The sequence below is a fragment of the Idiotropiscis lumnitzeri genome, chromosome 19, assembly GCF_059441095.1.
Source record: "Idiotropiscis lumnitzeri isolate Australia: NSW breed Sydney's pygmy pipehorse chromosome 19, RoL_Ilum_1.0, whole genome shotgun sequence".
Classification (NCBI taxonomy): Eukaryota; Metazoa; Chordata; class Actinopteri; order Syngnathiformes; family Syngnathidae; genus Idiotropiscis; species Idiotropiscis lumnitzeri.
Genome location: NC_142409.1, coordinates 7832186 through 7858578, shown reverse-complemented (window position 1 = coordinate 7858578; position 26393 = coordinate 7832186). Strand labels below are relative to the sequence as shown.

The 26393-nt window shown below is 40.3% G+C and overlaps 1 protein-coding gene across 15 annotated transcripts in view; it reads right to left on the bottom strand.

Annotated features, from left to right (window-relative positions):
• The window catches only part of ntng1a (netrin g1a), a 129826-nt gene that overhangs the window by 8164 nt on the left and 95269 nt on the right, over positions 1-26393 (bottom strand). For 8 of the 15 annotated variants that reach the window (XM_088282975.1, XM_088282968.1, XM_088282971.1 and 5 more), the window contains 3 exons: positions 12713-12885; positions 6098-6124; positions 264-431 (listed from right to left, as the gene is read on the bottom strand). In XM_088282975.1, the coding sequence (XP_088139101.1) occupies positions 264-431; positions 6098-6124; positions 12713-12885 (368 nt within the window). Of the gene's footprint in view, positions 1-263; positions 432-1837; positions 1898-2788; positions 2834-6097; positions 6125-12712; positions 12886-26393 lie in introns of all 15 variants that reach the window. The other 7 variants (XM_088282976.1, XM_088282981.1, XM_088282979.1 and 4 more) reach the window with 5 other exon arrangements.

Below are 26393 nucleotides of genomic sequence, written 5' to 3'. Positions count from 1 at the left end.
TTGTGACGTGACCTGAAGGGGGCTTGACATGGAAGATGCCTAAAAATTTAGCAGGTTTAAGGTGCTTTAGCACAGAGGTGGGTGCAAACAATTCCTTCCATCTGACATGAAAATTAATGACGGACGTTAATGAAAGTGGTTGATTAGGAAACGCAAATGAGGAAGATGAGGACAACAGAAGGATGTGGACCAATCAGAGTGAGGAGAGTTTGTAGGACAACATAGAGGCAGGAAGTGAAGCGAGGGCGGGCGGGGGGACTAACCTATGCAAACATTTTCATCATCCAGTTCTGCCGAAGCATTGCGATAGAAGCCCAGCTTGCATAGCTGGCAGTGCTGCCCCCTAGTGTTGTGCTTACAGCTCACGCAAATGACCGTGTTTAGCAGCTCGATGTAGCTGCAACGGTTGGAGTGGCCGAAGCATTCGCAGTCTTGCAAAGAGAGCGCATGTGTGCAGAGAAGGGAGACAGAAACGTGGTATAGAGTCTTGCGATTTGGGCCTGCTGCGGCGGTCGGGTTAAGCACGGGTTTGGTGCCACGGCATGCCAGGTTAACAATGAAGACTGAAGCTCGAGGGAGGAGATGGTTGTGAGATGATGAGAGGGGGCGGGGTTTATGATTAGTCTGGCATGGGCACAGCCACGGTTGAGAAACGGCAGTACAAAAAAGGCACAGCGTTAGTAGAATCACGACACATCACAAGACAGGGCGAGGCGAAGCGAGCACGCAAATACGCTCACATGAAGATCACCACACAGCGGAGGCCAAGTCAAACCATGAAGGAGTTTCAACCCAGGAAACAGAACTGACTTTAGACATGGACTGCCTAAATACAATTTCAGGGTTGCTCTGATTTGAAGTGACAGGAAAGAGGATGAGATGAAACTGTTTTATCGCCCTCAAATTAAAAAAAAAAAAAAAAATTAAAACTTATCCAACTTTAAAGTTGAAGGGTGTTGCTTTAAACGGCGGCCAGTGCCAATGTCACTCAGGTACATGAATAAATAAATAAATAAATAAATAAAATAAATAAATAAATATATAAATAAATAAATAAATAAATAAATAAATAAATAAAAATAAATAAATAAATAAATAAATACATAAATAAATAAATAAATAAATAAATAAATAAATAAATAAATAAATAAAATAAATAAAATAAATAAATCAGGAATTTTGGTATTTTTATTTATTTATTTTTTTACAAATATAAAGACAAATAAAATTGGCTAAGAACACTGTGACGACAAAAATATACTGCCGTACCGGTAAATTAGTCTGTGGTCATAAAAATATTGAAACCATTGAGCCATTGTGGTGCAACGTCATGTTAAATTCCTAGCACCCGGACTGTGAAACCTCTTGCTGCAGTCATTTCTGCTTCCTATCATCCTCTGGCCTGAAGGCTGCAAGACGGGCAGGTTTTGCAGCCTCGGTTCAACTCTGCTCATAGCAATAAGACGGGCAGGCTGAATGACCACTGACACCACGTGTCACAGTGGAGACAGATGTGAACTCTTAAGCTTCACCACCGCCAACCATTTGAAGGAAAACCCACAGAGGGGAAGAGCGAGATTGGGGCTTTTTGTCCAAGGGATTGTGGTTATTAAGGATGAGTATTGAGGTCAATTCTCCCTGTCCACTTACTAACAACCTGACAAGGCTTGACAATGAAGGAGCACCCGTGTAGTTCACTGCACAACCATGTACACGCGGAAGACAAACAAGTTAAATTTTAGCTTTGGGTAAGGACAACCGGTTAGTACTTCAAAAGCATTAGTTCATGACAAGAAGTCTGAGTTTTCATCAGGGGGTGGGGGGGGGCAATTCCTACCTCGTTTGCGATTTGCAACGTGGACTGAAGGGGCAGTAGACAATGCAACTTGCGGTGCTACTAGAAACAAATTAAAAAAAAAAATAGAAAAAAAGAAGAGTAAAGAAAAGAACATGATAACGCAATCAAACATAAACATGTAATGTCAGATCATTAAGAACATGGAGCATCGAGCTTGATCGTGAAAAAGAAAGTAGGTCGTAAAAGATGAATGAAGTGGCGGCGTTTGCCAAGCGAAGTTGGCGGCACGTAGCGGAATCTGTTACAAACGGCAGAAATGCCAAAGGATTTGAGGATTATTATTTTACGCTTCATTTAATAAACAAGTGTTTTGTATGATTCAAAGGCCTTGCGTGAGTGCTCGCTCGCTCGCGCGTGCTTCCCCAGACACAAACTAGCCTCTGACAAACCCATCCTCCACCTCGCTGGAGGCCGGCCAAGAATATTCCGCTGGAAATGCGTGTGCAGGAGCGCGGCTGAGGAAACGCATCCATCTCCCAATGTTGCTTCTTCAGTCACAGAACAAACAGCCGGTAAAGAAAATATGCATCGCGACGTGACCTAAGCCCTCGACACACTCGACTGTGAGTGTTGCGCGCTAGTTTTTGCAAGACGGCCGCACATCATATCTGCATGATGGATTAAAGCCGAGATGAGCCCAATGCAAAAAAAAAAAAAAAAAAAAACCCAATGAGGAACCACTTCAAGGAAGCTCCGAATAAAAGCGGCAAAATGCACAAAACGCGTGTCCAGTCTCGAATCATATTCGAAACTTCTCACGAGACGACAACATGTGTTACCGTTATCGCTTTAAAAAGGGCCCACCTGCGACAATCAAGGGCACCCGGGCTCAAAAATGGCTTATTTGTTACTTCGACACAGCCACACTGAGGTACAGTATATAAATCTGAAAGCAAAAAAAAAAAAAATTGCGTAATCTGAGATGCCTACCTTCTTTTCGGTTAGCGACACCTAGGGACGACACATTCGGCCGAACTGCGTGCAATTGAGAGAAACCATCAGTTATTCATGTGTGATGCACTTAACAGATAGTCTACAGGGGGGGAGTTGGTGGTGGGGGGGGGGCTATGTGGTAGTGAACACACACACAACTGGAGACACGCACAAGTCTGGCATGAGTCAAACCAGTCAAATTGGGATGTAATGTGCCACAGCTTGACATGGACGAGCAACGCCAAGCATCCCGGTAGAGGGCGACTGGGGGAGACGTATGTAATTAGCGTGACTTGTGCTGCGTTTATGATGATGGCTGACCAACTAATAATATATGACCAAAAAATAAAATAAAAAAAAATAAATAAATAAAAAAAAAAAAAACATCCTGGCTGAAATCTCACATTTGAGTCATGGCTTATGCAAGTGACTTAACTTTTAATGGCAACCCAAGACGTTAGGGGGCATTTTGTTTAATTCATCACATTGACGATGTGATCAATATCTAATTACAGTGTATTTCTGGTGGAGGAATAACAATGAATAAATAATGGCAGGTGTTGGGATTTGGAATGACGGATTGCTGTGGGAAGCATAACCTCAGTTTTACGTACACGTCGGTATTTCCGTGTCGGGGAAATACTCTCGTGTGCCGGGAAAATGGAGACGACTCAAGCAACAAAGATACATTCCCTCCAGCTTTCTATGTCCTTCGACTGGATAAAAATCATGCACCTTTCCTGTCGTTAACACAAAGCCGATGAATATGAAAAGGTGTCAACGGGGATTGCGACCTTCCTTCTTTAACAAAAGAACACTTTTCAAGCTGTTGCAATTAAACTTGCAACCCCCCCGAACTGAATAATACATCAGTTTGGAAGCTCGGAACACCGTGACAATCACTTTTAACCCCCTCCCCAAAAGTCTGCATTTATTGATTTAAGAGAGACAAAAGACTCTGAGCCCATCTCATCCTTTTTTTTTAACCTCCATCACCCTCCCGAAAAAATGATTCACGATTGATCTTGCATTTGGAATCAGGCACTGATTGTGAATTCACCTCTGGTGGCTTCAACCAAAAAAAAAAAAAAAAATATTATTTTGATGATGGATTACCAAACAGCCCACAAAGAGAGCAAAGTCACATTACAAAGTCATACTTCTATTTATTTCATTTGAAAGGTTTTGCAAACAAAATCGCTCCGCTTATTTAAAGTCGTAGATAATTGGATGTGCTCAGGAGGGCGGTGAGAGGGTTTCAATCAGTGCCATGCCAATAATAATAAAATGCTATTTTTTTATGAAATTTATTTTGTTTATTAATTATTATATCACAATTTAGTCTGATTTGATTGCCATGAAATATATAAAAGGAAAGGAAAATAATCAATTATGATAAATTAAAGTGTAAAAATTTGAGCTGGGCACTTAACCCCATTTTGACGGTCCGTCCTCCATCCGTAACCTGGACACACTTAAATATTATTCATAAAATAATCTTCCTGCGTCCCCGTCCATCCAGCGTCCAGACGAGCTCGCACTGGGATCGCACTGAAACTCTGGCTGTATTTTTTGCACTCCGTCCGTTTTTAGAACGTCTCGTCCTCAAACTAGGCATCCGGCCGTGACGCACGGACGGACCGTTCCGTCCCTGGGACGAAATGCCCATCTCTAGTAGAAACAAATGCAAGACCTCCCTTCATTCCACATGTTTCCATCTATCTAACATCGCCAAAGACTGGTGAACTTAAATCTCTCATCCTCTTTAGTCGTTTACTATTCAAACTTGTGTTGTTTCCACAGCCTCATCCTCTTCCAAGAATATCGTCTGAATAGTTTTGTGCCACTGTTGTACTGTGAAAGGCTGCAGTGTGAGTGTCTAGCATGCACACTCCATGTTAAGCTTTTGAGGACGGCTTTCATGCATGGTGTGGCTGGCGTTTGGATGCAGGAGATTGAGACGACTAGAGTGTGTTTAGTTTGTCAAAAAAAAAAAAAATGTAATTCCAACACACACACACACACGCATGTTGTGTGTATTGAGGTCAAATGTCCCCGTAATGCATAAAAACAAACACACACCTATACCCACGCATACACACACACAGATATTTAGCTTGAGTCAGGCCATGCAAAGCACAGAAGGGGGAGCAATATGGCGAGTGAAGGTGATAAAGAAGGCAAGCGGCGGAAAATTGGTTCGTCTCATTTGCCACGTGTCCATTTCTGACCACCAGGCTGACCACTTTTTTCTTAAGCCTGATTAAAAACCACCTGAGGACAATCTGTTTACACACTACGGCTCACACAACACGCTGTAGGATGATTGCCCAATCCTGGTGCCTGATAACAAGACACACGAGAGTCCTTGAAAAAAAAAAAATCGCTCTGATATGCATTTTCTTTTTATGAAAGGCTTAATTTTAATTTTTTTTTTTAAATGTAATTATTTTGAATCTATTTTGTTCATTATCACACAAATAAAAAGAGTACATGTATTAGCTGTGTTGACCTTAAATTTTTTACATTTAATACTATGCAATTCTCTTTTGATTGAACCTTGCATTTCTCTACGCGGTGGATGCAAAATAGGAATCGGACATGTTTTGGTCAACGGCCCGCCGATCCGGCCATCGGTAATATTCTCGAAGAATTGCAATAAAAGGCTGTGAATGCACTTTGACTTTGTGTTCAACGCAGTCCTGCTGCATCACACAGCCTTCCGACAGCAGCAACTTGAGAATACACACACACCTCATTTTCCTCTCTTCTTCTGAGGGCAGAGCTTGATGGTGATAATACCGGTGCAAGGTGCCTTTCAGCTGATATTAAAATAACCTAGAGCAACTTTCACAAAGGTCTTTGCACTTAAATAGAGCTGGGGTGCTGTTTATTTCGAAAATACGGGGAAACGGTAAGGAAATGTGTTGAGTGAGCCTGACCGAAAAAGTCGTGTATTCATTTGCGAATGGAAACACTAAGGCGTGGATTTGCACACCTTAATTTGGGTTTGTTAATTATGTAACGAGGAACGTGTATAAAGGATTAATAATCAGAAAAAAATTAGACTAAAAATCTAAAACCACATCAAATTGTAAGGGTTGTCCTTGTCCATTTAATAATCTGGGCACATTTATGAATATCACCTAAATACATTTAAAGGCCGTGTCTTCCCATGTCTAACCCTAAACTACATCTTATCAGAAATGAACACTTGGCATCAATTTCCGAGACGTGCGTGGTGGCATGAGAGGCAGAGCAAAGCATCCAGCACTTGTGATAGTTCTTTTGTGGCGGATTACTTACTAACTGGACCAATGTTATTAGGAATACCTGCAAAAAAAAATACAAAAAGCACAGCATCAATTAAGACATGCTTAAATGAAATCATTTACAATCCTATCAACGTTTGAATACAATTATCACAAATCCGCAACTCTCTCGACTATCGTCAATGCGACAACCCAACAGCGTGAGCGTCATCGAAAAACTAATTCCAGTGGACACAATAGGGTCAGAAACAATACACGCCTTTATCTTATAAACTTAAAAAGACGTTTGAAGATGCTTCCGAGCTCCCATGCTTTGTTAAAAATACTTTGTCAAAGGAACATTCTCATGCACGCCATCACACGACACAACATATCAAATATCACCGCCGACTTTTCCAAAAGTCTGCCTGTGAAGCCAGCGAGGACACGTCTCATCCTGTCCGTCCCTCCCCCCTTAGCCAGACAGCAACTGAGCTTAGAACGTAGTCTGTCTCATTCCCATGGTGACAAGATCTCGCTCACCTCAGGGCGTCGACTGGTTGTGGTTTTGCGGAATTGAGATGTCTGATTCTTCTCGTTTGAATCATGCGACATACGACACAGCAACGGTCATTCAATCACCGTCTCGGATCCAATGCGAGCCAGGCGAACTGTAAATTATCAGCTGCATGTGTGTGTTCCCTCTAAACTGTGAACTGCAGGAAGCTACGGCGACACACGGGGACACGGCATAATGGATGCCGGACCTCCAGGGGGTGGGCAGATGCGTTTGAGGAGACAGGAAGGACAACGGCAAGGATGAGCTGAATCATAATCACCTTTATTGTGCTTGAGGGTGCAGTTTTAGCAGTAGTAGCTTAGAGTGTCAAAATAAACGCTGATAAAGAACAGGGGAAATGAAAACATGTGATGCGAGCCTGAGATGGCAAATTAGGGTGGCCAGATGTCTGGATTTACTCTGACATATAAACTTTGGGGAAAAAAGCAAATATTAGATTTATTAAAAAAAAAAAATTAAAATGAACAAGGTTTATTCATTTAATTTTTTTTCAAGTTCGGCGGGCCAGATGAAAACGTTTAACGGGCCGGATGTGGCCCCCGGGCCGTAGTTTGCCCGCAGCTGCTGTAGAAGAAAACGTACCTAGTCCAAGTGTTTTTTTTCTTTATTTTCTTACTTTCAAATGTTTTTTTTTGTGTTATAAAATATGTATTTCTAACTAATTTTCAAATCTTAGAACTAAATGTAATTTGTTTGCATTCACAAACAAAGTTTTGTGAGGCAAACAGATCTGTATATAGTTCTGTGAGCGAAATACTAATTTGGACTTTTAACTCAGCACTCCCTGATTAATGACTAAAAATGCTCATCCATCACTGCCCCACTACATAAGTTTGCCCGTGAATTTGACATCAAACTATTCCAGTCACGCCATCAAGTCAAGAGAAAACACATTTGTAAAAAAAATAAAATAAAAATTCCAGAGAAGAAAAGGAAAAAAAAAATCATATATGTGAAACAATATACCAAAAATGAAAAATGAGGTCACTGCGTGACAAAAGAGTCGACATTACACTTAAAATAATAATCAGCCTACGCTACGTTTGTTGTTTTTATTGATGGATTTATTTTTTATTAAAACAGTGCCTTTTTCCTGTCATCCACTTTTGACCGTTTCCCAAATCCTCACACAATTTACAATCTTTAGTCAACTTAAAATTCATGTCTTCCCAGACAGGAGGAACATAGCTGAGTTTCAAAGAAGGAACTTCACAATTACAAAAAAATAAATAAATAAAATTAAAAAAAATATATATATATATATATATATATTTATATATATTTATATATATATAATTAATTATTCACCCCCTTTATGAACAACCTGTGGCGTTGGAACAGACTTCCAAGATCCAGTGTCGCGCTCGTTCCATTATTTTTCAATCACTGTCATTTCCTATCCCGTCCACGTGGCCCAGCCCCATTATTACGAGGGCATGGCGGCAATCTAATTTTATCCCATCACACAGCGCAGGAAGAGCATTAGCAGCTCATGTTGACAATGTGCTTCATTGATTTTTACGAGCTATGTAGAGATCACGGTTGCAAGTCACTGAACATGATCTGTGAAGGGCGTGCGATTCACTGAAAATGATCTATGACCGTGTGGGGGTCAGTAGCCCATGCGCCAGCCCACACACACACACACACACGCACGCACAGTCGGCAGGCTGAGTCACGAGTGGGAACGTCAAGTGATTTTACAATAAATCTCTCGTCACAGAGATCAGGGAAATTAATGCCTCACAGGCTCTGCACATTTAGGCAGTCATCCATCTGCGATCACCACTGTGACCTTAATCATAAATTATAAGAAGCCAATAATAAACATGTTCTCTGATGAAGCTGCAGTGAACACAACTTGGTCGCACACATTAAACAATTCCATCCTTCATGTCCACATGTTCAAAACTGCATATGTTTCACTGTTATCTTTGCATGTGGACTGCATTTTGGGGATGAAATTCCTGAAATTTTTCCAAGATGCCACTTTATTCTGTCAATGGTAAATTAGAGTTATTTTATATATATATATATATATATATATATATATATTTTTATTTATTTATTTATTTTTAATTAATTCATTTATTTGTTACAAAAATTGGAAAAAAAAACACTCAAATGATGAATAAAACTTAATTGGATAGGATGGCTGAAGGAGGAAATAAATGCTGATCAGAACTGTGTATCCAATTTTTTCTAATTTCCTACTTATATTATTAATCGTTCACCCGAGATGAGAAAAAATATATATTTTTGGGAAAAATACCAAATAAATTCCTTTTCCTGGTTGCTATCCCTTTTTTAATAGAGTCCATCAATCATTTAAGGCTATTTGGTCGACCGAGTCCAGTGATGGCCTTGTTAACAGGAGAGACTGGCACACGCGCACGTCATGAAACACAATTGACTTTCTCGATGGAAAAATTACACATTGCCTCACCGAGGTGGCCGACTCCCTCATTTGATCTAAACGCGTCCTTTCCGAACTGAAGTTTCATCTTATTTTACAAGTTCCCAGGAACCAAGTTTGTGATGGCATCGTTCAAGATTTCTACGGTGGAATGATGTGTGGGCGAGAAGCGGATAAGAAAAAGCAAAATGCAATCTGAAGATGAAAAAAAAAAAAAACTGCTATTTGAAAAAAAGAAAGATTACCGTCACAGCTGCACGGCAATAAAACGAGGAGAGCAGGGACACAGTAAAGCAGCTCTCTTTAGGGGCGAGGAAAGTGAGGGGCAAGGTGAACACAGGGAAGACGAGGAGGAATATTTTGTGGGAAAGGAGACCGCAAAAAATAGTTGTTTGTCCTCTCTGCCAATGAGATTTATATTGTAGCGACATTAGAAGATTTGCCTCTATACCTGAAATACGTACAGAAAAATACTCACACTGTGCAGAAGAAATTAATCAAAAATATTCAAAGTGTGTATGTGAGAGGTTGTGTTAATGAGTGTGAGGCATTAAAGCGTTTGAGTGTGCTTGGTCACATTTTCATGATCAGCACCTTTCCGTCAGACTTGAAATAGAGCTGCTGCATCTACAGAGCATCATTTGATTGACACCTTATTAAAATAGTGCACATCATTAGCAAAATGTTACATTCTCAACGAGAGGAGCGAGAATGTAGTCGTTTTGGTCAATGGGAAAATAATGAGCTCGAAATTAGGTTTTATTTGATTTTATTTTAATGAGCTGTGCGAGCTCACTGGGTTCTGGACAGACTCGTCGAAAGCGTTGCGGACGACAGGCTGCTCTGTTGTTTCCAGGCAACCCTCACATGAAAAGGTTTTGAGACTTCAAGTGACTTGTGAGAGCTTGGAAATAGTAAACAAGAAAAATGTGCTGTTAAGGTAGTCAACTTGAAAGTTGCAAATAGGTGGAACGATAAAATGAATCGTCTATTATTCTTAGCCTCATTCTGTGATTTGTTACTTGTCTTTTTTTTTTTTTTTTAATACAAATCAAAGTTGCTGATGATTAGTGGATGCTAGAGTGTCATGCATCCCAGGATCTGCCACCTACAGGTCAATGAGTAGTACTGCAATCTCCTCTCGTGGGATTTTTAAATATCATACCACATATATTTTCCTTGCACTGCCTTAAAAAAAAAAAGGAGATTGATGTACTACAATTCTAAATATACGAGTTATCAATTTTATTTATTTTTTTCCCACATTCAAAAACACGTTCAAGTTTTGTCTTTCCTTTCCCTTTCCATACCTCTGGCCATGACATCAGAGCTGCGGGGTCACAATTGACAGCTGCCTCAGAACCGTCTCGTTCATGTTGTTTTCAAGTAATGTAATTACTGAGAGCGCTCTCATTCAACATTTTTCGATGGGTCATATTTCAATCACTTGTGGTTGAAAGTGAAACCAATCGACTCATTTGAAAGGTAAAAACGGAGGTCACTTGTAGCCCCTTAGTCGTTATACAGTTTACTGAATGTTGGTCTGCGCCATTTGCCCAAATTATTGCAGGTCCATTTATTTTTATGACAGCAAAAGCATGAAAAATTAAAAATGTGAGGCGAAGAGACACTCGGTTGGTGGATGCTTGTGTGTGTGTGTGTCACAGTTAAACCGCCCTCAGCTAGCCTCGGAGAGGAGAAGCTGACGGTGACAATTTGATGGCTGATGACACTTCCCCTTTCATGTCTTTCTTGACTATGAAATCATGGTCTTCACAACAACAATTCATTCAAATACGATCTCTTCAAAATACCAATCAGTGTTAGCACAAATCCTGGAGGACTTTGGATAGAGAGCAAACAAAAAAAAAATGTCAGAAACGCCTCCAGCAGGCCTGAACTTTCTAAATATGTTAATCAGAGGCTCTTTAAACGGTGCCAGTCGTGCGCTGGACACTGAATATAATAGGTTACTTTTAAACAGAGGCACATATCAGTCAGTTGAACGTTTTAAAATGTTTTAGCTTTTGTCTCATATTTTTTAATAGAAAAAAAATGACATTTGACCAGGGGTGTGTAGACTTATTTTTTTTCCTTTTTACACTGCATGTAGATTTTTACCTGAAATAAAGGATTAAGATGCTTCATCACCTCCAGTGAATATACAACGCGTTTCCGTGCAGTGGTTATGAATATGTTATATGCCAATGTGAATCAAAGGGTGTGTGACATTTTTTTTTTTTTTTAATACTGCGCTGTCAATCTGGGCTCTAGGAAGGGCTATTTCACTCACCCTTCCCAAGTCTCATAACAGGGGGTCCCTTGGGAGTGAGAATAAGTCATTAGTCGGTGGCCAAGAGCCTTGGAGCACCGGTGATGAATGCAGAAATCACAGCAGATGCAATAAGGTGAAGGAGCCGGATAAAACCTGAGCTTCAAATGGATACCAGCATGCTCAAGCATATAAATGCAGCTCATAGTTTATTCTGATATATGAACGGCAATGGGCAATGCGCGCGTGTGCCGCCGTACTACATCCCTCAATTGATGAATGAATTAAGTGGCGGTTAGTCTGTTGGTCATATAGTGGCTGATGAGAAAAAATAAATTGACGTCAAGTAATTCGCATCACTCAGGACAAAGAGATTGAAGCAGAACGCGCACTTTGGGTTTCGATTTCAGGGGGAACCTGAGAGATCTAATTTGACCTACCGCAAACTTGCCTAGTCTAACAAGGAGCTGAATGGCAAAATTCACAAAAAAATAAAATAAAATAAAATAAATAAATAAATAAAATAAAAAGTTGTTAGATCCATCAATCACCCGAATTATTTCCTGGCTCAATTAGAATCGGTTTTAATCATGCAGTCCTCTTCATCACGCTGGGCACATTTTGACATCATGTGACCAAGATGACACCTAACAATTGATGAAAGTAGTCGCCGTAACGAAGCTTCAAACAGGATGTTCTCAGAAGGAAGTGGCTTCTGAGGATCGCAAAATGTCATCAGCGCGTCGCAACAGAGACTGGAAGAGTCACAGAAAGGTATAGAAGTGTACGGCACGGAAGTTTTAAATGGATCAAATAACTGTTGTGAATTTTTGCCTTTCATGCAAAACGTTCTGAAGCATTCAATGCCGGGATTGAAAAGTTTACTAGTAGATATTGTTTTAGTAAAAAAAAAAAAAAAAAAAAGAAAAAACTCATTTATCGTCAGGTACCAAATTATATTTCACAGAATTTTACTTGACGTGTTTTTTTTATCTTAATTGTGTGACTAATTTTGTGCCCATTTTTTGGCTTAGGCATCTGCCCCCCCCCCAAAAAAAAATAAATAAAAAAGTCTGTGCATGCTGTGCATGTACCTGTAGACTTTAGTCTGCAATTTCGACACATTTTTCAAGATGACAAAGAAAAATCTCTTTGAAATCGTGTTAATTGCCTCCGCAGTCAGACAAGTCATCGTCTCACTTTTCAAATTGCTATCGTCAGAAGTCAAAGATGATGATGTGGGATGCCGCTAATTGGGTATCAACTCTCGCCAGCTGTCTGTACTGTAGTCTTCACTTTCATTAGGTCTTTTTTAAAAAATTTTTTTTTTTTTCAAAAATCTTTTGTCTACCAAACACCTGTCACGTGACCTGTCACTATTACTAATCAACTGTGTACTCACATATATTTGCGGTGCCTTTGGGGATGGGCAGGTAGGAGCCGGCACTCCACGCTCTGCCTTGGTAGTTCCTCTTACAGCGGCCACAATCGGGCCCGGTGGTGTTGTGCTCACACTCGCAGCTAAGCTTCTCTTTGTCAAACACGCAGCTGTTGGCGTGAAGGTTGCACTTGCACCTGTCAAAAAAGGGTGTCGGGGCGGGGGGGGTTGAAAATGACAAAGATGTCAACATGAGTAAAGTTTCCACTTCAGGATTTTATATAGTCGGACAATCCAGATGGAGGCCTGTGCGCGTCCTTGGCTGAAGGCGACATAAAGCAGATAAAACCCGTCTCCTCTCAGACTTCAAGAGGGATTCAAAAGAGGCAGGTGAGTCTCAAAAAGACAAACCCGGCTTCTTTATATCCCTTTTTCCGTCTGTTCTCACTCAGGTTTAATTGTCCCGCAGGAGGATGCGCGGCGGTTGCAAGGTCACATGGAGAGCGGAGGGATTTGAAGCGGGAGAAGGACAAAAGGCTGAGGAACACAAGCCCGATGAAACGGTGGAACAGGCAAGGGGGAGAATAAAGGCAAGGAGCTCGTAATTCTGAAAAGGTAATGAAAACCTCAAAGTTAGCCAGCGGGCAGCACGGGGCCACATCTACACTCTCGGTGAGGGATTAATATGAGATGAGCTCTCCGAAGCATATTTTCAGGATGGAAGGAGGGACTCCCTTAAGGTGCACTAAATCCTCACTCGCGCTACATTCATTTAACAATGGACTCGACAAATTCATTTTCCGACGTCCCTAGTAGAGCATTGCGGGGATATCATTACTTTCTTTAATTAATGACCCCCATCATTCACCCCGTGATGTACTCGCAAGAAATATAACGGCTTGAGTTGGAGCATATTTTAAGAATTTTGCAATTTTTTTCTTTTTTCTTGTAAATGTCCGAAGGCTCGGTTAGAAGCATTTAATTCTTGTTCTTTCTGTTGTTTAGTTGTTCAATCTATATGTTCCAATTCAGTTTCATGTTGCGTGTTTAATCGTGGCTACCGCTGACAAAAATGTTCTATCTAGTATTTTAGTTTACAATTAACTCATCCACTACCAGCTGAGTAAATAAAAACAAAATGGATCGTTGACGTCTTTAGCCGTCAATGGTAGTGAATGAGTTAATGCGCCAAATTGTTAATGCTGTAGCTCCTGTTGCTTTGGCAGGTAATGGCCTCATTCGCAAATGAAAGGTGGCTAATAGCAAGCAAAGTTGGCATTCTATTAATCATGGAAATATACGTCATTTGAAATATTTTTTTTTATAAATTTTAAGCATAGTAAGTTGTTATACAAAAATAAAAACAGATGCTTGAGTCATCGGTTTCAGTGACCGCGCCTGTACATTCAGAGGCCGATTTCCATTGGCAGCGCGGTGCGCCTTTGATTGCCAAACTGGCAGTCTCTACGATTATGCCGCTCCGCTGGCTCTATTATCGTTTTACTCTGATCAAAATGTCTGTGATGTTGTAATAAGCTGAAGGTTCAACCACAAAAAGGCCTCCACGCACGCAAACGCATCCTGGCCAATGACTGAACGGTCACATTTGTTTGTTTTTCTCAACGAAGAGCAACATTTTTATTAAAAGCATGAATTCTAACATGATCTGGTCCTCATCCACTATGCACCAAAGCAGAATTTGTAGCCCGTCGCGGCAAACACTGTTTGTTATTGAGGGGTTTTTACTGACCCGAAAGGCGCTAATCCTACTCAAAAGACAGCCCGCTAATTCAGGGTAAGTACGAGACATTGAATATCAAGAAGTGAGTGCTTTAAGATTTAGCTTTTCCTCCAACTGTCATGTGGATTCTGGCTTGAGGCTAAGCTTTTGTAAATAAGGGTGAGCTTTCTGTCACTGGAGGTACTCCCAGTGACGTCTGCGACCACTGCGGGGCTATCTGTGTCGTCTGGCCCTTCAACAACTTCCTGAACGTCTCCATCTGGCAGCCTGAGGAACGAGTCCAAGCGATGTCATTCAGCTCAAAAGCTGAATGAAAGGGCACTTTCAAACCAGAGCTTGAATATTTGCCGTTGAGCGCGCCTGAGGAGTTTTCTCTCAAAATAAACAACAAAAAAAAACAAAAACTAATCTACAGTGCGTCATGCTGGGTGGAAGGCATGTGAAGTTAGAGCCAGCATTGGCGTTGGATTGGAGAGTTCGAGTAAATTTAGCAACAATGGATTATCTTTGAAAATGAAGCACCCTTCTGCTGAGCTTTTGTATATCGTTGCTGTCCTGTGAAAAATTATCTACATTATTTTCCATTTTGATTTTTGCGTTAACTCATTCACGATCAGTCGAGTTAAAAAAACACAAAAAAAAAAAAACGATATTGGACGTCTTTACCCGTCAATGGCATTAAACGAGTTAAGTAGTTTAAAGGGCAAATCGGATTGAACAAAAACTGTTAATGTCTCTCATATCAGTCTTCATTCATCCAAATTTTACGAGGGAATGTAATTAATTTTGATCGTAATTTATTGCAAATTATTTTGTGGAGTCTCGACGCTCAACAGTTGCTTTTTAAGTCACTTCAACATTAAATCATCCTCTGTGTTTGCCGATGCGCTGCTCTTTGACATGTCTGTCGAAGCGCGAGAACACGTGTACAAACTGAATTAATTAATCGATGCAGAATCATTTACACCTGCATCTTAATGGAGTAGAATGGATTATTTTCCTCCACCCCTAATAAAAACCTTCATGGCCGAATCAATTCATCTGTTCATTATCCTAAACTGATATCATATGAACTCACCACACCGAATATCGTAAGCCTAAAAGCAAAATCGCCCAAGTCCATGAAACTTACTGTCATAAAATCAATGAAAATTATATAAATGCGCTTGTTATAAATTGTGTTTTCTTTTTTTTCTTTGTCTGTGTAGATTCTAAGTCATGTCATTTGGTGCTGATTACACTTTATTTTTTAGCACGAGTTTTTTTCTTTTTTAGATATTTTCAATTTTCCGTTCATAAATTGGCCCTATAAGACTTTATAAGATCCGTTACTTAACCGAACCTGTAATTCCTAAATATTACGAAACATAAAACAAAATTACATATTATACTTTTGTTGTCATGGAAACCTGGTTTGGAATCAGCGCAAAAAAAAAAAGAGTTTAATATTGTTCACCAGTTTTATGCTATTAGGCTAACTTAAACTTAAATGCCATTTTTCGGCATTTTCATATCATGTGGATGTGAAATCAGAACATAGATTGCGTCGATTTCTGACCAACATGTAACAATCTACACTTTGTGTCCCATGAGGGTAATTACTGGATTCTAGTGTACCTCGTCTTCCAGGGCCAAAAATGCTGACTGCCAAGGATACAAAAGCGATACCTTTGAGGCTACCTTTCAGTGACAAAACATTTTACCCCTCATTTTTTTTTTCAGTCTGTATAGACAACAGCACACAAGGTGGACTCGGGTCCAAGATGATCTCAGATAGAATGACCTTGAGGTGTGTGCACATGATTTCTCAACAGTGGAAGAGACAATTGCGTCGCGCAAAATTAAATACACAGAACCCTATTTTTATCTCAGCTGATCTCTCCGAACTCACACACAGAGCTTCTTCGATACACAACACTCTTCCCCCTGTGACGCATAGCTTGCAGCTGCTTTCTGTGTCCTGCTCCACACGTTACCTGGTAATTGCCTTCTCCAACGCTTACTAGCAGCCTGCAGTGGATTTGTGGGAAGCGCCATTTTTCCCCTGAGATGGACCTAAGTCCTCAAACCTGCCGTAATGATATCCTTCTTCCCCCAACCCTTCTCAAGTATTCAATAGGGGGAAAAAAAGGGAGGTGTGTTGTGTTCATGTCTCCGGTTCTGTTTACTGCCATGGGGAAACACATGAGTAAACATGAAACAACTGACAGGTGCTGTGATATTATACACAGGTAGTAAACATGAAATATTACAGAGCGTTTACGCAGGCTTTTAGGCAGCACCTCCGGGGTATTTTTCATTAAGAGAATAAACAACTTGCACCGGAGAGACTTTGCGCAAAGTAATGACTTCAATATGAAAATGTATTGTCGTGCAAATGAATAGAAAAGCAAGCAGTGCCGCTTCGTATTATATCAAACGATGCAGTCAAGTCAGGTCGTGCCTCCACCGACTTGCGGAAATTGTCAACCAAAATCTGGACCAAAATGGAGTTCCATGGAAATCAGTTATTAGTTTTCATGACTGTTAACTAACGGAGTCGGCAGTTCAGCCCGGCCGGCAATTTTTATGAATCCAGCCCGGATGGGTGCCCAGGTCGCAGCCGGACGCCGGGGGACCGACCGTCAAAAAAGGGTCAAGTGCCCAACTCTGCCCCTCGCACTTAGCCGAGATAACATCCGACCTCTTCTTATGATGCAGTGCAGCTCTCCAACACCGCAAGCTACAACTACAAATGTTGAATTTTTGATACCTGTGTTTATTTTTTCATGTGACAGGTAAGTCAGACTTTCACCACCGATGGTTGAAGTTCTTGAGCTATCCCACATTGACGTAATCATACCTTCATCAATCAAACCTGCAACCTCGGCAAACGTATAGTTGGGCATGCTACCTAAACAGGAGTCAATCAGGAGGTGTTTACTACCGGTGGCATGCCAAAGAAGCTCAATATAATCAATATGTTGGCCTCACTGATACACCTCTGCGTTAAAGACTATTGGCTGTGCATCAAGCCACAAGCGGATCCACTGCACAGGAGCAAGAAAGTAAGAAATCTCCATCATGGGAAGGACGCTGAAGCCGAGCATATCTTAAATGACATTCGGTCGAACCAACTAGAAGTTCTTAATGTCATCACAACACACAGCTACTCTCTGCTTAATGCCAGCTGTTTTCACTAGAGGAAATCCCTCAATACCAGTGTTTTTCTGAATTTTGACTGATTTTGCATGGCCAACAGAATATTGTGTTCTAATGCTATAAAAACACGGCGCTATGTGCCAAAAAAAAAATAAAAAATGATAAGACGTGTAAATACGTCTTTGGGAGGCAGGCACTACGTTTATGGAAAGGTATATGTATGTCTTCAGTGAACAGCTATTATCCTCTGGTAAACCTCCACTGTTTTACTGTTACTTAATACTGATGTCTGGACCAGACTTTTCCCATGGCAACAGCCACCGAGGTGGAGGATGGGGGGGCGGGCATAACCAGAGCCCACCGCAGGGCCCGAAGAGCAGGTGTAATTGCAGAAAATGTTGGCAGTTTCCCAGATAGCAGCGGGGTGAACTCTTTGCTCCCTTAACATCTCGCTCCTCTCTTAATCCCAATGTGAGGTACCGTGGGAGCTTGTATCTGCCTTAATAGACCAGCCGGTAACGGTTCCGCTCTGATGAAAGGAAAAAAAAAAAAAGAACGGGATGTATTTTTTTTTCTGTTTAATGACAATGATTTTATGCTTTAAAGTCACATTTCTGATTGCCGTTGACATCTGCTTGATACCAGCCGAGTAAAAAAAAAAAAAAAAGGATCTTTGACGTCTTTAGCCGTCAATGGTAGTAAATGAGTCACTGTTCCCTGTAAGAAGTCAAAAAAAGGCAGAACAATACAAACTTGCAGACTGATCTGATCAGGAATTAAGCAATAAATTGAGGTTCAATTTCCAGCTAAACAGTTTTACGGCTTTGAAGGAGAAGAAGCAAAGCCCCACAAATGAAATGATGCATGTTAAGTGCACTTATCAGTCCCGGAAGCACAGCAATTCCCTTTTATTGGTCTTTACTCTTCTTTTAATCTTGCAGTCAGTACAATAACGGACTACATCCGCCATTCATTTATTTTTCATTTCATATCAGACAACTGTGGCAAATGTTAAAAACAAACAAACAAACACTATCATAATTTATTGTCTGGGGGCGGGTCTGTTTAAGACACAACCAAATAAGAAACACGATAAAAAAATAAATTTAGTTCAACAAATAATGCCGCAACTGTCCATTAAAATTGATAATTTCAATATTTGTAAAGACTGAATGGTTGATCGCAACTAATGGAAATATTTGGTATCTGCGATTAAATTAACAAACGGGTTTTCCGATACCGCTTTACGAGATCACTGATGACCATCGGCCAGTTTGTTGGAATTTACTCCCACATATGTCGCATGAGTTAAAAAAAAAACAAAACAAGGAAAGTTCCCAAACTACAACCATTCAAACAAACATAAAATAAATAAATTGATCCGATCTCAGATGACTACAGAATGTGGTTTTACTTGTCTTCAGCATATTCCAACAAACATATTGATCGCCACAGTGACCCTTCCCCGGCCCATATGCCCATCGGGAGTCATTTTGCTCCAATGGCTTACATCGGATCGCTAAAGCCACAAAGGTCTGGAAAAACCAATACAACACTTTTTCTTTGTCCAACTCCGATTCCGTTTCCTCTTATCCCGGTTGCGGCTCTTTTGTTTGCTCCCGCTGTGCTTGAAGGCTAATGCATCGTCGGGTGACCGTACATAATGAGCATCTGCGTTCACTGGCTTTGTGCGAGAAGATCGCTTTTCATGACCCGATGCTCGCATTATACGGCGTTTTTTAAAAAAAAAATTTTATTCATCGGTCTGCGTCGTCTCCAGATCGGAATCAAATATCTCGCACGGGGAAAATCAGGATGTTAAGCGCATCAACTCTGTTGTCATGTGCTTGTGTGACTGTGCACGCATTTGTATGAATTATGCTAATAGAAACAGCGGGATGATGCAAGGCCGAGGATTTGGGGTTATAAATGTCGCCGCCTCAAGAAAAACAAACAAAACACACATGTGGTGTTGTTATTAACAACTGTCTCGTACTTTCAATGCCGATCTATTGACTTCGGGGATGCAATTTTTCTTACATTGGACACTGGCAGGTGTTCCACGCGGTTGCGGCAGTTTCAGAATCAGCGCGAAATAAATAAATAAATAATCGAGAAATCTTTCATTGCATCTCTAATAAAAACATTTATTTCTCGAACTAATTTCCAAAGGGAGAGTTGCCATGGACTTCCACTTGGTATTGAGTCATCAGTGGCGCGGTGATGTTGTGTGTGTGTGTGTGTGGGGGGGGGGGTGTCGGTGGAATGCAGCAAGTGAAGGAGAGGTCAATGAGGGGATTAGTCATGAAACCCTGACAGCGGGGGCCATTATGAGGACGGCTGCAGCCCACAAAGACGGGGACGAGACACGCCGAAAAAAGACCTCCCCATTAATGAAATGGGTCAGCACATGAATGTTGAATGCGATCTGTCGACAGTGAGAAAGACGAAAGGCCTGACGTTTTTGGCATTTGCCGATAGATTTTTTTTGCCGGCCACTGATGTATGAAATCACAGATTTTACAGGTTTGTCAGTGCGAGAGTGTGTGTCGTGGTTTAGTTGCTAGATTTTATATGATCTATTTAGATAATTGATTGACAAAAGAAGAGAGGAGTTTTATCTTATTATTTATGAATCTTGTGCAAAGGCGTTGGGTGATGTTGCTTCTAGGCGACACAGTGAGAGAACTGCCGTACGTCATCCTAATGACGGTTACAAACGGGCAGGAATAGTCTTCGACTTTGTGCGCCATTATTATAATACTTAGTTTGATCCATTTTATATTGATAAAAAAAAGAAAAAAAATTCAGATTTTTTATTTTTTATTTTGAGGCACCAAGTAAAAAAAGATATTTAATTTATAAACAGGGAAGTGAAGTAACGTTACATAAAAATTCTATTCATGTACGATAATGGAATATTTGTATTCTGTTACAAGATTGCATTTAGTCTAGTTTTCGTTTCGTCTAAATATAAATATAAATAATGAGAATAAATATAAATAATAAGAATAAATATAAATAATATAAATAATATAAATAATATAAATATAAATATAAATATAAATATAAATATAAATAATATAAATATAAATATAAATATAAATATAAATATAAATATAAATATAAATATAAATATAAACATCACTAAATTTAATACACCCTTCCACAGAATAAGATTTAAGTGTAAAGAAGCAAAAAAAAACAAAAATTATAATCTTGCCTCCCGCCCGATAGCAGGAAAGGGATTTGTTGAGGTGTCGTGCGTCCTGTCATGTAGCCTGCTGATAAAAATCTTACACGTCACTTTGCAGCTTCGCTTGGCATATCTCTAAAGCAGCTCGACACCGCCGGTCTGTGATGAATAGCGAGGGACCGCATGGCTAGCACGGCTTTTACAAGTTCAATGTCGGCGACATCGACACTTATCACGTGAATTTATTTGTACATAAATCTTTCAATGAACTTGATTTGATCTCAAGGTGTGGCAACTCTGTGCTATTTACACACCGTTTGCAGGATGTGGTTTTGAGTTTGAGATAACTGGGGCCCGGTTTTGAAAGCCCGTTTTTCCATTCGGTTTTGCTGACAAATATCAATAGCAAAGATTGAAAGGGGGATGGAACATTTAAAGTTTGGCTCTTGATAGACTTTTTTTTTTTGTGTAATTTACTTGTCTGTCGCACCTTGTCTGGTTGTTTTGTTTCTATGTTGGAAAAAAGACTTTGTGGAATACTTCCGACAATGCTTTGGGGTTCAACCAGTCGATAATAGTCAAAGAAGGATCTGGCCATAAAATGGACCCCATAGACTAAAAGTTTTGACACTGTGCTCTCTCCAACCAAGGCCAGCTGGTTGGCCAGCACAAGCTGTTCCCGCTCGAGATTATGGAAGTTCTTTGGAACCTTTCGTTCAATTTGGGCGTCCTGGGGGGACCGGCGTTCCCGGCAAGATACAAATTGCAGAGCACACTATCACAGATGCCACTCCATACTTCATTTTTTTTTCTTTTGGAGGTAAACCATCTATTGTTTGGGTTTTGAATATTAAAAATACGCTACAATAGCTTTAAGCTGTACCGCGTGTGGAAATGAGCAACTCAGCAAACAGAGACTAAGCAGTAAAAATCCTCCCTTGTTCATGCTGCCATTGGAATGTGAAAATGGTAAGCAGAAGAGGAAGCAGATAGAAGAGGCTTTAAAGGAAAGAAGGAATCCGTGCTTGGGAAAAAATGTGGAGACTGCATGTGACAGAAAGGTCCACCTTAGCACTCGTGCTTGTTCGCCAACTAAACACGGACGATGGAAAAATGACTTGACAGATGGCCTTGAACAACAAATTTTAAAGTCCCCTGAAGCAACTGAGCTCCTTTTCATCGACTAGCATTTTTCACAACATGGAACGTTTTTCCTATACATATAAAATTGGTAGTCAATTTCAGAAAATTTAAATCATCGCTTGATTGACAGAAAATAATGTAGGCATATATCATGCGACATTTTTCACCGTTCCCATATGAGGATAACAGGCAGCTGTGGTTTTGGATACGATCTTACTCCGTACTGCGACAAAAATACACACATCACGGCCTTTTTTATTGATCATATACATTTTTGTGAGTGAGATTCCATTAATTTATCCTCACAATATCACCATATTATTCTCGTACGTACTGGTTAATATGGAAAATAGGACTTAAAATTAGGCTGAATTATAATTTAATTGGGCATATAATCACACTGACAAAATTTCACATGAAGATGAATTTTATCCATTTTTTTTTTTTTTTGTCTTTAACAGAACCACAAGAAGGGATCTGGGCCATCAGACTGCAGCGGCACGTCTCTGAATAGCATGCGGTCTGGATGTAAACAGATGGTCCACATTAGCAGGACCGGTTTGTTGGACTTTCCAACAAACATGACATTCTCCCACATGAGGACCGGTTCAGACTGCTGATTGCCAATAGTCGAAAATGCAGAGCGTAGCACAACGTCAATAGATGCTTATGGTGGCAGGCGGGGAGTGGGAGATTGAGTGTGCGGGGGAGGGGGGGAGGGATGGACTAAGGAGGCAAGACAAGTGGAATGACTTATCCAACGGGGAACTGGACAGGAAGAAACATGAAATTAGCACAAATAGATTATCTGTCGACTACAGGCAGGCCTAAGAGCAAGCCAAGCACTGAGGAGGCAGAGAGCGAGGGAGGGAGGGAAAAAGGCAGATTGACTTCTATGTTTCTCCCTTAAGGGAGAGCCATCACTCACTAAACTGCTGAGACGTACATCCAGCAGCACTCACGTGCACTTAACTACAATTAAAATGGACCAATTGAGTGAGGACAGAATAAATACAATAATTATTGGGCCTCCATTGTTGATCACTGCGATCGTTAACTTGACCAAATAAAACGCATCTTGCTTTCCTTGGATCTTGAATGTTGACGGACCTGTCGAATGTTTATGACATTGACTGATTTCCGGCCTTTCCTATTTTGGGATTAGGACTGGGGTTTAAAAAAAAAAAAAAAAAATCAAAAAAAAAATCGATATATCGATTTTAATCAATTTTCCTTTTCATAACCCAATATCATTCATATATTCATTCTTTTAATAATTTCTTTTCCTCATAAATTGACATGAATTCTTTATTTCTTGTCGCTACACGAAAGTCATGATAAATAAAATGTACATGAATAATGTAACAGCATTGGCTTCCATTCTTAATGTAAATATTTTTAAAAAAAATCGATATATCGATTTTAATGGGTTTTCCTTTTCATAGCCCAAGATCGTTCCTATATTGCTACTTTTAGCAATGTCTTTTCCTCATATATTGACATAAATTTCACGTGAAATCTTGTCACGACACAAAAGTACCGTATCAAAAAAAAAAAAAAATGTATCAGGTCATGTTAATTAAAATGTACATGATTAACGTAACTGCATTGGCTTCAATTCTTAAAGTAAATATTACGATATTTACTTATGTAACTAGTTACATAAAGCAGTTTGTACTAATTGCAGCATTGGTTCTTCTGAAAATGTCTTCCATACGAAAATAAAATTGGTACTGTGTGAAATCCTTAATAGAATCAAATCAATTTGGGAAATTTTAATCAATATCCAGCCCTTGTTGGTATGATATATAAAAATAAAAAGAAATCACACAAATGTTCCTAAAGAATAACTTCCATGTAAGCTTTGGAAATTGAATTCCAATCTCCAAAGTGACAAAGAATACATCCAAACTAAGCATCCTCGTACCAACAGGAAACGGTGTTTCCTGCATTAGCCTTTCATGACTCTACGGGAGAAAAGTTTCGGAGGGATGTCACAAACCTGAAAGCGAAAGTAACTTTTGCCCTATAAAAGTCCTTGCAGACTTTGGTAATCAAAAGATGCAATAGTACTTTGATTTAAATGCGCTCAAACATCCAATCTACAGTTATCAGCGTTGGTTCTTTCATGGCTCCGGGATTGTTGTTTATCCCTGGAGTGGAGGCACAGGAATGGAAAGGGTCTGCAACTTCGTGTATAATTCAAGACAGGGAACCACAGTCCCCTCCGAGACGTGTCCTCTGCACAGGAGAAATAGAGCGAAACATGGGGACGGGGGGGGGACAGTGTGGGATCCTTTGGTGGGCTCTTCTGCTTTAATTACACTGTATTGATCACAGGCGAGATGGCGGGAGGGATGAGGTGGTGGGGGGGGGCGGGGCGTTTAATGAAATTGCAGGCTGCCGTTACTGTAAAGATGTCGGAAAAAAGAGAGACTTTGCAATTATGTTAAAGTCATACGGTAGATAATTAGAAAATCCTCAGGACCGTTCACGCTTTCTTTCTCCATCCCCACGGTTAGTATAGCTGATACAATAAAAATTACAAGGGTGTCAAATTCATTTAAAGTCTTGCTCGGCTCGCATTGTTCGCATCCATCGCACGGTTACATGCTTGGTTGGATTTAAAATTCTTTGCATTGATTTCTTTCAATCCAAATGCCTCGAGTACGGTCCCTCACAGTAATAAGGCTCCTCATGCATGACAACCTCCCCACCCCCGTGTGTCTTTTCACTTCTACTTTCCTGCAGAGGGGCATGCTTCTGCAAAGTTGGACTTTGTTCCGTTCACGCGCTATCTTTTCTAGGTTGACCTACTTGAGGGAAAAGCTTACGATCCAGTCTTTGTTTTTCAAGGCCAGAAAATCAAGGAGCTCTCCTACGGAATTTCTCCCTCCGCACCGCGTCTCGTTCCTGATCCGGGCGGATGGCAAATTCAACCTCACTGCCCCAGCGAAATCGCTCCCGCCGAGTCTCGCGGAACTGTATTCCAAGGGGTTAAGGAGCTTATGTCTCGTATACGACACGTGAAGAAAAGAGCTGAGCGCTGATTTGTCACGGGAGGGTAAAAAGAAGAGTGAAGCCTCTCAGTATAAAGTGCATCTCATTATGACTGAACTGTGTGTTACCTTTGGTAAACAGTTGCGGCGGTTTCTCGGGGCAAACATCAATCTCACAGCGGTGAGCTGCCGAGTGGCCGTGGTCTGATGATGGCGTGCGGCCGTCGCTCAAACTTACAGCGTCATGCTTAGGTTTGGTGTGATTAGTTGGATAAATAAGCCGAGCAATTTTAACTCATTCACTACCATTGACGGCTAAAGACGTCAAAGATCCATTTTTTTTTTTCTTGCTAGTGAATGAGTTAATGGAGGTGTTGTTACTGAAATCCCTTCAGTTATTTTTAAACTGATGAGAGACGAAAAAAAGCATTTGAAAACAACTCTCCTACTTGGCTCTCTGAGCTATTCTTAGAAATGAGATGATTCTCTTTCAGGACAGGTGAGCTCGTTTTTTTTTTTGTTTTTTTTAAATCCCAAACAGTTTTTATTTTACATGTTACCAGTGTTATTGTAGTTTAGGAATTTTGATTAAAGTTAGTTTTTATTTCGTTTTCAATTTTGTTTGTATTTAATTTTTCAGGATAGCTTTGTTCATATTTAATGAGTTTTATTTTTTTTCAAAACCACTTTTAGTTTTAGTCGTAGTTTTTTGTTTTTAAAGAAACTGGTGTTATACTTGTGTCCAAGATTAGAAAAACATCATGGTAAGTATTCTACTGTAAAAATCAAACACACATCTTTTTAAAACATTTTGAAAATCGAATTTAATTGAATTGCATTGAATGTCGTATATGAAACAAAAAAAGGAACGCACTTTTTAATCTAGCGTTGCATTTCAAGTTGAGAGCAGGTGAGGCATCCGACCCAAAAACATGCAAACTCGTCTCTTAGGAGCAATGTCATCCGCTAGCTCTTATCTTATTGACGGCTTCCTAATGACGTCGCTTCTGCGCGGCAGACGTAAAGAAGATTTAGTAAAGAGGACTTCCTGTTTTGTTTTTATTCAATTTCATTATCAGAAATGTTTTTTCAATTTTAGTTTCTTAACTCAGTTTTTAAAATAACCACGCATGTCTGATTGGTTTTGTCTGATTAGCACTTCCGTCGCTTTGTTGCCATTTGTTCTCATCGTCCCCCGGATCTATCTTCCGCCATGTTGCGACACAACAAAAGTTGTGAGCCGCATTCAGCTCGCATGACCCCGACACTTAATACCGTAAGCATACACGCGGATTGTTGTGATGTTTCGCCATGTTGCGCGTTTTGTACTGCAATCCTCTCAAGTGTGAAGAGCCAAGCAAGCCTGATTAAATCTTCATTGCTACACCGCTGCAACCACACTCGCATCTGTCAAATTGAAAAACCACAAAGTGTAAAACGCAGCGTATAACACATCCACTTAGCGTCGCGTCGCAATGACACACG